This window comes from Macaca fascicularis, chromosome 2 (genome assembly GCF_037993035.2).
Source record: "Macaca fascicularis isolate 582-1 chromosome 2, T2T-MFA8v1.1".
NCBI classification, from domain to species: Eukaryota; Metazoa; Chordata; class Mammalia; order Primates; family Cercopithecidae; genus Macaca; species Macaca fascicularis.
This window is the reverse complement of record NC_088376.1, coordinates 46,367,536-46,380,565: the sequence shown is the minus strand read 5'-3', so window position 1 is coordinate 46,380,565 and position 13,030 is coordinate 46,367,536. Positions and strand designations below refer to the sequence as shown.

At 40.2% G+C, this 13,030-nt stretch overlaps 1 protein-coding gene across 1 annotated transcript in view; it reads left to right on the top strand.

Annotated features, from left to right (window-relative positions):
• SLC9A9 (solute carrier family 9 member A9) overlaps positions 1-13,030 on the top strand; it is a 586,998-nt gene that overhangs the window by 290,877 nt on the left and 283,091 nt on the right. The window contains exon 9 of the mRNA XM_005546010.4: positions 9,654-9,742. Within this exon, the coding sequence (XP_005546067.2) occupies positions 9,654-9,742 (89 nt within the window). The remainder of the gene's footprint in view (positions 1-9,653; positions 9,743-13,030) is intronic.

The window sequence follows — 13,030 nt, the reverse complement described above, 5'->3', positions numbered from 1 at the left end:
AGCTTAATTGTGACATTACTGAGAATTGTCTAAGTTTAGATTACTAGGAAGAGCAAGCACATTTCTACCTGATTTCCTTGATGCAGGAGTTAAAGGTGAAGAGAAGACAACAAAGGTGAAAAAGGGCATAGAATGTACAAAGTATGTACTATCTCCCAGTCACTTGTTAAATAGGAAACGTTGCTGTGTTTATCCCTGAAATGAGTTTCTCCAAGTTATTCCTTTTTGTCTTCTTCCTTTCATCTCCTAATATTTATGGCAAAACCCTATATTTACTTAAGAGTATTGAGTTTGTAAAGCATTTTAATATCCATCATATTGCATTATACTAAAAACAGACCTCTGAGACCAGTAGCCGCCAGCCAGATGAGAACATTAAGTCTCAGTAGAGTGAAGCTATTGGCCAGCATCACTCGTGTTACGCCTGTAGCCATGGCCAGAGAATGGCAACCTGGGAAGCATCGAGGCCCAAGATACCACAGGGGCTGAGAGGTATGGACCTCTTATTTTACAGCTCTTTATTTTAGTGGCCAAGTCCTCTTTTTCATATATTCTTTTTGACTACTTTTTCATTTTTCTTTGTCAAGTTTTTTTCTGCTTACATTGGGTCTATTTTTATGTCCCTTGTCCAGTTTCTTGAGGTAAATAGTCTACTGATTTTCAATCTTTTTGTCCTAATAAAATGCACATAAGACTATCAATTTTCCACTAAATAATTATTTGATTTTTATCCCATTGGTTTTGATAGGGTATGTGGTATAAACTTATTGTTATTTATTTCTAAATAATCTAAAATTTCACATTTGATTTCACCTTCAACTCTATTTATTTATTTATTTATTTATTTATTTATTTATTTATTTTGAGATGGAGTTTCACTCTTATTGCCCAGGCTGGAGTACAATGGCACAATCTCAGCTCACTGCAACTTGCACCTCCCGGGTTCAAACAATTCTCCTGCCTCAACATCCCAAGTAGCTGGGATTACAGGTGCACACCACTATGCCTGGCTAGTTTTTGTATTTTTAGTAGAGACGGGGTTTTGCCATTTTGACCAGGCTGGTCTTGAACTCCCGACCTCAGGTGATCAGCCTTCCTCAGCCTCCCAAAGTGCTAGGATTACAGGCGTGAGCCACTGCATTTGGCCTCAACTCAAATTTTAATTTAAAAAACTGCATTTTAAAGTCTCCAGTGGATACATTTATTTAGCCTATGCTTTTTAAATTTTCAGTCTCATAACATTGTGATAAAAAATATGACAGCCTTATAACATTGTGATCAAAAGATGTGATTTATTTCCCTTTTTTTTTTTTGAAAGAAAAAGTTTTATTCAACTTTTTGGTAGTAAAGTATATCATCAATTTTATTTTATGTAATTTTTTCACATTCCAATATTGTTGGGATGAAAAGGAAGTAATTTTAAAGTAAAGTAAAAAAATTTTAAAACCGCTCAGATTTTCTTGATAATAATTACTCTCTGAAACTAAAATGACTTCACAGAACCATGCCAATTCTGGAAAGCTAGAAAAAGAAAACCAAAGAATAAAACACAAAAATATAATTTTGAAACATTTTTGGAAGTTAGCAAAAGATATTTATAAGCCAAAAAAAAAGGGTAGCAAAAATGACGGTACTCCTTTGAAGATGTCTTATAATTGTTCCAAAATGCTAAAAGGTCAAGAATAAGGGAAAAATCTCTTCTGAAGACATACAAGGTCAGAGCCAACTCTTAGCAAGGGTGAGTTGATACCTAGACCCAGACGTTAGTGAAAGACTTGCTCCTCAAAGTGTGGTCCAAGGACCAGCATCATGGACATCCCCTAATAGCATAAAAATGCAGAACTGGGGGCTCTACCCCAAACCTACTGAAGGAGGATCTGCATTTTAACAAGTTCCCCGGGTGATTTGGTGATTCAGATGTACACTAATATTCAAGGAACACTGGACAGAGTCATTGCTTCGTGGATTCTTGGGCCACTGTTGCACTTCCAAGTGCAGTCAAGTGGCTTCCGATATATGGAGAGGACAGTGATATAAGCTGTAAATTAAGCAAAGCCTGCAAGTGACAAGAACAGGCAAGGCAAAATGGTAAGAAACAGCAGTAAGAGAGAAGGAGAGAGGGAGTGGGTTCCTTTGTGGGGTGAACTGCTTCTGTCACTTGGGCAGAGTCATCAGAACTCACTATTTTCCGTGCCCTTTGATCTGAAGGTTTGTGTTCTAGAGATTTAAAAACATCCTTTTCTATGTGGAGACGACTTTGGGAGTTTCTCTTTAAACCTCATAGCTTATTTGAAAAAATTAAGTTCTTATGAGTAGAAGATATGGTAACAATATATTTTTAAATTTTACTTCAGACTTGTTTGAAATTGAAACAATTTTGAAAGCCTAAGTTTTTCTTGTCTTCACTTATTGAGAAAATTGGCCTCTATTCAAAATGCCTAAAGGTTTCATTTGGAACCAGTATTATTTCTTTGACCTTAAAAAAAAAAAAAAAAAAAAAAAAGGCTGAATTGAAGGGTTCATCCTAGTGGATTAATGAAGTAATACAAAGGAAAATGACAGGCCTTCAGAATTGGAGGAAATCCAGACTTTAAGAAAAGAATCCTTTCTACTACAATGCTGGCAGATAATCTTTCAGCTCAAACATATAATGGGAACTGCATTTTTACACTTACATGTCACAGTAGCTACTCTACCATAGGATAGTGCTTGTGTTTTGGAAGGATTATAGGATTGGGAATTGGAAGACATAAATCCAAGTCTGGGCTATGCCTCATTAATAGTTCCAGGTCTAACATATTTCTCTCTCCAAACCACTTGTTCCAATATAAAGGCTGGGTATTATCCATTCTCACACTGCTGTAAAGAAATACCCAAGACTGGGTAACTTATAAAGAGAGATTTAATTGACTCACAGTTCCACATGGCTGGGGAGGCCTCAGGAAACTTAGAATCATAGCGGAAGGCACCTCTTCTCAGGGCGGCAGGAGAGAGAAAGAGTGCAAGAAGGGGAAATACCTGATGCTTATAAAATCATCAGATCTAGTGAGAACTCGCTCACTATCATGAGAAGAGCATAGAGGAAACTGTCCCTATGATCCAATTACTTCCCACCAGGTCCCTCCCATAACACATGGGGATTATGGGAACTATAATTCAAGATTAGATTTGGGTGAGGACACAGCCAAGCCATAACATTCTGCCCCTGGCCCTCCCAAATCTCATATCTCACATTTCAAAACACAATCATGCCCTTCCAACAGCCCCCCAAAGTCTTAACTTATTCCAGCATTAACCCAAAAGTCCAAGTCCAAAGTCTCATCTGAGACAAGGCAAGTCCCTTCTGCTTATGAGCCTGTAAAATCAAAAGCAAGTTAGTTACTTCCTAGATACAACAAGGGTACAGGCATTGCATTCCATACGAGAGAAATTGGCCATAACAAAGGAGGTACAGGCCCCATGCAAGTCCAAAATCTATTACGTCAGTCATTAAACCTTAAAGTTCCAAAATGATCTCCTTTGACTCCACGTTTCACATCCAGGTCATGTTGATGCAAGACTTGGGCTCCCACAGTCTTAGGCAGCTCTGACCCTGTGGCTTTGTTGGGTACAACCCTGTCTCAGCTGCTTTCATGGGCTGGTGTTGAGTGTCTGTTGCTTTTCCAGGTACACGGTGCAAGCTGTCAGTGGATCTACCATTCTGGGGTCTAGAGGACAGTGGTCCTCTTCCCACAGCTCCACTAGGCAGTGCCCTAGTGGAGACTGTGTGGGTTCCAATTCAACGTTTTCCTTCCATACTACCCTAGCAGAGGTTCTCCATGAGGGTTCCACCACTGTAGCAAACTTCTGCCTGTACATCCAGGCATTTCCATACATCCTCTGAAATCTAGGTGGAGGTTCCCAATTCTCAGTTATTAACTTCTGTGTACCCACAGTCTCTACACCATGTAGAAGTTGGAGCTAAAGCAGTTGGGACACAGGGCACCACATCCTGAGGCTGCACAGAGCAGGGCAGGCCTGGGCCAGGCCCATGAAACCGTTTTTTTTCTCCTAGGCCTCCAGGCCTGTGATGGGAGGGGCTGTTGTGAAGGTCTCTGACATGTCCTGGAGACATATTACCCATTGTTTTGGTGCTTAACATTTGGCTTCTCATTACTTATGTAAATTTTTGCAGTGGTCTTGAATTTCTCCCCAGAAAAATGGTTTTATTTTTTTCTATTGTATTGTCAGGTTGCAAATTTTCCCATGTTTTATGCTTTGAGTTCTCTTGAATACTTTGCTGCTTGGAAATTTCTTCCACCAGATACCCTAAATTATCTCTCTCAAGTTCAAATTTCCACAGATCTCCAGGGCAGGGGCACAATGCCACCAGTCTCTTTGCTAAAGCATAGCAAGAGTCACCTTTGCTCCAGTTCCCAGCAAGTTCCTCATCTGAGACCAACTCAGCCTGGATTTCATTGTCCATGTCACTATCAGCATTTTAGTCAAAGCTATTCAGCAAGTCTCTAGGAAGCTCCAACCTTTCCCATATCTTCCTGTCTTCTGAGTCCCCCAAGTCTCTAGGAAGTTCTGAACTTTCCTTCATTTTCCTGTCTTCTTCTGAGCCCTCCAAGCTGTTCCAAACTCTGCCTGTTACCCAGTTCCAAAGTTGCATCGACATTTTTGAATACCCTTATACCAACACCCCACCCCACTCAGTGCCAATTTACTGTATTAGTCCATTGTCACATTGCTATGAAGAAATACCTGAGACTGGGTAATTTATAAAGAAAAGATGTTTAATTGACTCACAGTTCTGCTTGGCTGAGGAGGCTTCAGGAAACTTATAATTCTGGCAGAAGGCACATCTTCACAGGGTGGCAAGAGAGAGAATGAGTGCAAGCAGGGGAAATGCTAGACACATGTAAAACCATCAGATCTAGTGAGAACTCACTCACTATCATGAGAACAGCATGGGGGAAACCACACCCATGCTCCAGTCACTTCCCACTGGGTTCCTCCCGTGGCACATGGGGATTATGAGAACCACAATTCAAGATGAGATGTGAGTGGGGACACAGCCAAACCATATAACCATATCACTTTGTAAAAATACCAATTCCAACCATGGGTAGGATTAAAAAGAGGATGAGTCCCAGTTCTCTTGGACCACACAGGGTCTTGCCTGCCCCTAGTGTTCCTCATTGTTTCAGTTATGACAGGGAAGATACGAGTTGGATTTTATTTTCAAATGGAAAACTGTGGTTTCCAAGAATTATCAAAGTTTAGAAAGAGAAGATACCCACAAGAGAATATCAGCCAGGATTCACTCAGAAAAAAAAAAAAAAAAACAATCTGGCTATTGACAGAGTTTAATTCAGGAAATTGGGTAGAGAGTTGGTGGAGATCTCAAAAGGTACAAAGTGTGCACAAAGGTATCAGAGAGGTAATACTTACAGGAAGCAATTGTGAACCCTAGGAGTAGGAGGAGCAAAGGGAAATGAATCTAGAAGCTCCTAAGAGGGAACCACTGGGCTAGGATCCAGAATTCTAAGGACACTGCCTGGCTGCCCTCTCTGGGGTGTGTCATTGCTGAGATGAAGCTAAGAGGAAGAGCAGGCAAATAGGAAGGAGCAAGCCCTTCTCTCCTCCACTGGGTTCTAGTCATCCTCTGGCACTTCATACTGGCAGGATCCAACAGCACTGGCAAAGGGAAGCATGGTTTGTAGGCCCCAGTGCCAGGATCACGGAGCCAGTAAAGATGGATGGATTTGGAGCTGGGACACTAGTTTGATGACTGGCACAAAAAGCATTTCTGGGTCCCTTGAGGGTCCCCCTCACCCTCTTTCTTACACACAAGAATCTGAGGTTCATAGAATTTAAGAGAACTATTTAGGACCTCACATAACAGCAGCACAACTAGGGCTCACAAGCATGAGTATGTAAAATCATAGTGACAATTAAAATGTTCTTTCATAAGGTAGAAAACAGTCAATTTTGAATTTGTTTCAGTGGTGGAGAATTTTATAGATAATAGATGTATTTAGATGAGACATTTTCAAAATGTGTTTGGCTTGTAAGAGTCATACTAATTACAGTAATTTGTGTGAATTAATTACTAAGCTATGGAATTATGATTGTGTATGCTAATACTAAGGGTCAGATCAATTTTGTTGTTTTATTTTCATTACAACACCAAGCCTCTGGTCATACAGGTTCATTCTCCATTATTTGTTGTTTATATGACATATCCATCCATACAAGACTCAAAAGGTATTTAGCAACAACATTGCCTGTTAGTTTTCTACTGGAGGCAAGGAAATGATAACCAATGCAGCCACTAGGGAAAATATTCTCCAATGATAAGCCCAGTTAGTTCAGATATGTAATCTTTTTCATAAAATCTCTGGCTGGTTCCTGGGATATCAGAAATGATATTTTTTAGATGGCTTAAGATCACCTTAAAACATTCACAGATGGTCTAATATAGGCAGAAAAGCACAGGGAGTCTATGGACTATTTGATCTCAGCTCTGTCACTTTAGAGGTGACCTTGAGTAAATTACTTTAGTGTCTTACTTGTTCAATAGAGATGGGAATGTTCACTTATTTATTCAACAAATAAATGTTGAATCTGTATTTGTATTTATTCAACAAATACGGAGTGCCTACCATGTGCCTGGTACTGCTCTAAGCGTTAGGAATCCCTCTGCCTTCAATGAGCTTTGCCTTGAGTTACAGTGTATTTGTCTGTTTTCATGCTGCTGATAAAGACATATTCAAGACTGGAAAATTTATAAAGAAAAAGAGGTTTAATGGACTCACAGTTCCACGTAGCTGGGGAGGCCTCACAATCACGGTGGAAGGTGAAAGGCACACCTTACATGGCAGTAGACAAGAGAGAAATGAGAGCCAAGTGAAAGGGGAAACCCGTTATAAAATCATCAGATCTCGTGAGACGTATTCACTACCAAGAGAACAGTATGGGGGAGCTGCCCCCATGATTCAGTTATCTCCCACCAGGTCCCTCCCACAACATGTGGGAATTATGAGAACTGCAATTCAAGACGAGATTTGGGTGGGGACACAGCCAAACCATATCATACAGGAAGGCAGAAAGTAAACACGTAAATATATAAAATATCAAGTAGCAGTATATAATACAGGAAAAAAATAAAGCAAGTAGAGAATGATGAGAGTGAGCAATTTGTACAGAGTGGATGAAGAAGACCTGTCTGTTCATGTAACATCTAAACAGACATTTGAAGGAAGGAGGGAGCCATGTGGATATCTGCAGAGCTTTCCAAACAGTAGGACCTGGAAGGAAGTACAAGGGTCCCTGGCAGAACACATTTAGAGAGGATATTGAAAGGTAAGGCGGAGGGAGGGGAGTGGTCAGAGAAGAGGTCAGCAAATTGTGGGGAGTGGGGAAGGGGCAGGAACAGATCTTGCAGTACCTTTTAAGCCACAGGAATCCATTACAAAGTTTTGAGCAAAGGCCTGACATGGTCTGACTAGTTTTTCAAGAAGCATTATTGCTAGGGTGCTAGGGGCTACCATGGGAGGCAGGGAGACCAGTTAGGAAGCTATTGTTGTAATCCAGGCCAAAAGTTATGGTGGCTTGGAAAAGGATGCTAGGAATGGAGATGTTGAGAAGTGTTTGGGTTCAAGGTGTATTTTGAAGGACAAGTAAACAAAATTGCTGATTTGCAGTGAGAGGTGCACTTAGGGTGGTCCCAAAGTTTCCCCCTGGGCAGCAGAAAGAATGGATGCTATTACTAAAAAGAAGGCAGCAGTGAGAGAGACTGCTTAATCATTGTGAGCCTGTTGTGAGATAGTAACTCACTGCAGTAAACAAGAAGATGTAAATGAAACAAGCACTGTTCTTGGCCCACAGTAGGTATTCAGACAATCTTAGTCCCTTCCTTATCCTTTATAACACTTCTTTGTTACCTATTCTTGTTCTTACAATGAATTTATTTGCTATCCATACACAGACACACCTGCCCTTTTATTCACTACTTCTCTACAGATCAGTATCTAGTCAAAACAGTTCCACAACAGTGAACAGATCAGCAAAACCTCACCCAGAAAAACCCCTAATAGACTACACACTAGACAGACATAGGTCACATTTTTAAATAAATAAAGAGAAATGATTTATGCCAAAATAGTATACAGGGTAATCCTCCTTGTGCTTTGAAGTACTTAGGGCTTCAGCGTACTGAAAGTTCCCCTGGTATTTGTTGCTTTTTAAAATAGAAATTCTATGATGAGTAAAATATTTTGTAAGCATTTTTGCCTTAGAATTTCTGAAGAGATGCTAAGAAACTGAGAAGTTACCAAAAAAATCTGTTGAATTGCCCACTGAATAGATATTTCATGGTAAAATTTCCTACTTGTTTTATTCTTTTGTCTAAAATTTTGAAGCATAATGTTAAAAGGTAATAAGTCATGTAGATTCTACACACTTATGTAAATATGTGTTAGCAATGTTTTATCCAGTGCTCACCTGAAAAATAACCAACATGTAAGTGGAAGCATACAGTCTACGTATTTTTTTAAAAGCTCAGTTCTTTAAAATTCTTTGTTGCAGATTCACTTGAAATGTCAGTATTCAGTTCACATATCTCCATATTCTTAAGAATCATCAGCATTTAATTTATGAGTGTTTTTAGTTGGAAAGATTTTGCTGCTTAAAATTCAGTTCAATCCCCTTGGTCTGAGTCGAAGAATACTTATATCTTGCATTTTTCCCAAAGCCCTCCTCTATGCCCAATTTCCCATAATTGAGCTAATCTTTAATCCAAAGTACAGTGCCAACTCCCACTGCTTCCCCACTCCAGCCCAGGGACAATAACACAGAGAATAACAGAGCCCGGGGACAGATAGCACATCGGTCTCAGGGTCGCTATTCCTCTGTCTCCAGAAAGCATCTAGTGTATGTGTGACTTCATGTCACATTTAAAGCTGATATATGGTTTAAGGAATAAACCCTGCAGATGCCAAGAAGCAACTAAAGGTCCACTGTTGGTAGGAATCACACAACAACAGACCAGTTTACTTTCAAGGAGTGAATGCCTTGGGTATGTTCGGCAGCAGGACAGAGCACCTAGCCTTTCCAAAGAGGCACAGGAACAAACAAGGTCTCCTCTCTCTTGCTTGGCAAGTAGGAGCATTGGCAGGGGCAGCAAAACCCTTGTAGATGTCTTAGGTTTGTCACTCGTCACTTTTAATACTAAATTATGGTATGACAGGAACCTCTTCAGGCTACCCAAATTATACAGTGGAAAGCAAATATCTTTCAGAAAATAAGCCAGTATTTAGTATAAAATCCAGCAAAGTAGTTGGCACTGGCTATGAAAAACCCAGGGTTGACTATGCAGTCTTTTGTTCATGTTTTCAAATAAAATTTTTCTAGCTCATGAACAGGGACCCGTTTATCTCCAGGAAGAATCTACTTCTTAATGTTTTTCTTTAGGTTTAATCCTTCAAGACCCTGTTTAAACCCTGTTTAAAGCAAGTAGCAAGATTTACCTAGGTTTCATTATCATGGTAACTACTAGCAGTTTTAACTCTACTGACACCAAGTCTATTTTCCAGTGGGAATAGCCCTACCCTTTGACTTGGATGGAAAATAGAATTGGTTTTGACTGATCTGTTTTTTAATTTCAGGAATAGTTGCTGTTCTCTTCTGTGGAGTCACACAAGCACATTATACCTACAACAATCTGTCTTCGGATTCCAAAATAAGAACTAAACAGGTAAAAGAAAAAATTTACTACAGACTCGGTCTCTTTTCTCAGTGAAATGGTTACGTAGCAATTCTGGCAGTATCGTCAGAAAGAATTTCATTAGTAAAGGAAGAATGTAAGCTTAAGGCTTCTTTACGAGTTTGATATTTATAGATTTTTTTTCCCTCCAGGATAACCATTAACAATTCTCTTGGTAAGCAAAAATATAGTTATAATAGTTCTCCCTCCTGAGAGATGTTGAACTTAGACTGTCAGTCTTAAAGATGAAAGGCATACAGTTGATAATAATTCACAGTCACTTACATCTAAAAGCATTATAAAGCATGTGAAATTGGGTAGTTATAGAGAAAGAAGGAAATGAAGAAAAAGAAAGAAGTGAGGTTTGGTCTTTAACTGGGTGCTTTTGATGCCAAGCAAACTCAAATGCCAGTTGTCACACAAGCAGAATATATCTCCCTATGCCAAGAACACATCTGTTTGGATATTTCCACATAAACACACACATAGTCTTTCCACAGACATTTGCTGCACAGCCACTCTGTGCCAAGCACCATGCTAGCTACTAGGAATACAAGAACAGACAGTTTATGACCCTGGCTTCAAGAGGTTCATTATCAAGACTGTTGATGAGGACACAGATGTGTAGCTAACAACTTGCCACAGTTTTATAACTGCTGTCATAGAAATATCTCTATAGTGTCCATAAGGAGCTTTAGTAGGACATCACCCTACAGTTAGGATTGAGAAAGTCAGGAGAAAGTTTCCAGAGATGATGCCCAACCTGGAGCTTGAAATATAAATAGAAGTTACCTAGGTAAAGATCTGGGGTCTACTAGAAGGTAGAAGGTAGCCACAAGGGCATTTGAGGCCAAGGGATCAGCATGGACAATGTCTCTTGAGCAGCCAGTGGAAGCTCTGTAAATAGTTCAGCATGGCTTGTGAATGGGGCAAGGCTGAAGCAAGTGGGATACAGTGAAATCAGAGACAAACTCATGAAAGGACTTATGTATCTTGCGAAGGACTTTAGACTATAACCTATAAGTAATGGGGAGTAGCTTACATAACAGGAATGTATTGTCTCGCAGTTCTAGAGACCAGAGTCTGAGATCAAGGTATCGGCAGGATAACTCCTTTTGAGGGCTGTGGAGGAGAATCTGTTCTCTCTCTCTCTCTCTCTCTCTCTCTCTCTTTGCCTCTAGAAGATTTCTGGAATCTTTAATGTTCTTTGGCTTCTAGACAAATCCACCCCAATCTCTGCCTTCGTGTTCACATAGCATTCTCCCTTCATGCGTGTCTACCACAAAATTTCCTCTTTTATAAGGACACAGGTCATATTGAGTTAGGGGCCTACCATACTCTGGTATGACCTCATCTTAGCTGATTACATTTTCAATGACTCCATTTCCAAATACAGTCACATTTTGAGCTACTGGGGTTTAGGACTTCAACATATGAATTTTGGAGGAACACAGTTCAGCCCATAACAAGAAGTCATTGAAGGGTCCTAGGCAAAATAATTTTAAGATCATTGTAGTTCCATTTTAGGAATATGACTCTGGCAGACATGAAGAACATGGACCAAACAGCACTTGTATCAGTTAGCTTTTGCTGTGTAACAACCACAAAACCCTAGGGTCATCCAACAGTAATCATTTATTGATCACACACCTGCAAGCTTTAGCCATTTTGATCGGGGTTGGACTGGGTGCATCTGCTCATACCAGCTAAGCTTATGTATATGTCTGTTGGTTTGTTGGGGGCTCTATTCTAAAGTAGGCTTGACTGGTAGGCTTTGCTAGTGCCACATGTTTGTCATTCTTCTCCTGATAGAAAAGCAAGCCCCAGTGTTGAAGAAGGTCCATTTCCATACTGTGCTTGTATCATATCTTCTAAATATCTCATTGGCCAAGGAAAATTATATGGCATAGTCCAGAGTACAGAGGCCAAGCCAATCCCTGACCACAGTGGGAGAGCACTGCAAAGTTATGTGGCAAAGAATGTGGACATAGGCAATGATGGAGAATTGGACTGAATGATGCAATCTAGCCCAAAATGCAAGTGGAGGTAGAGAGGTCTCTTGTAATAAACATGGTGATGCTGAAGACATCTGATGTGATATTAGGGCAGTGGGAGTAGAGAAAGCAAAAGCAACCAAAGCAAAACCTGTAATTGGCCAGAAATTCCTAAACAGGATTTCCTGAGGGCTTACTTTGAAGCTCTCCAGAATGAGCTATCACTTTCATCCCTCTGTCTTTGTCGCATCCCAAGCTTGACTCTACCTCTACCTGCCCAGGGACTCTGCAAGGTCACCCTTCCCCTCTGCCCATCACCTCAAATTCCTCAGAGGAATCACAAGATGCAATTACAGAAATCTTGAGACCCCCTGAGTGAAACAAAAGAAAAAAGCCCCCTAAACAAAAAACTGATACCAATATCCAGAAACCTCCAACATATAGTCTTTCAGAATCCCTTTAATTTTGAATACTACTAGCTTTTCCTAGGGCTTAAAGGGAAATGTCTTGGGCTGTTTTTTTCCTAACCTCTTTTGGTTCTCTGAGCATATTTGTATGCTGGGAAGCTGAACCCTGTTTAGGGACTTGCACTTTTAAGTCGTTCTATCTAGACTGCTCAGCAGAACTTCAAAGATAACTCATCTCATGGCAAGACAGCAGCCCAGCATCTAGGGGAGACAAAGCCAAAATCAGTGCCCATAGCCTTCTGTTCTCCCTCTGAATGGCTTGACAAGCCCTCCCTGACAGGTTGCCAGCATTCATTTTTATATCACTCTCCTTTAAGGAAGATAATTTTACAAGTTATTTCCTTAACATCTAGGTAACTGCATATCCCCATCTTTGTTCCCCACACTGCCTTCTTTTTTGGGTGCCTGGCCTTGTAGCAGAAGCTTAATAAATGCTAATTCCCTTCCACTTCATTTTCATCCCTTTCCTCACTTCTTTTCTATCAGGATCTGTCATTTTCTGCTTATTTTTTTTCTTATAATATGTACATACACAGCATATGTATGTATTTATACATACTTGCATATCTATGCGTGCATATACACATGCACATCCCATACTCTAGTATAAAGAGTCTAAGGTCCCCACTTTGAAAGAGTGCAATCAGAGGCTCTCAGCCACAGCAGAGGCTCTGCACTAGTGTAACAAGCAGAGTTGAAATTCTCATGGGAAACGAATTCCAAATTGTAGAGAAATGCTGAGGCATGTACTAAAGACGTTGCCACTGTGTCCTCTCTGAAACTGGGAAAGGTTTGGGCAGTATTCTGTGATGTTACAT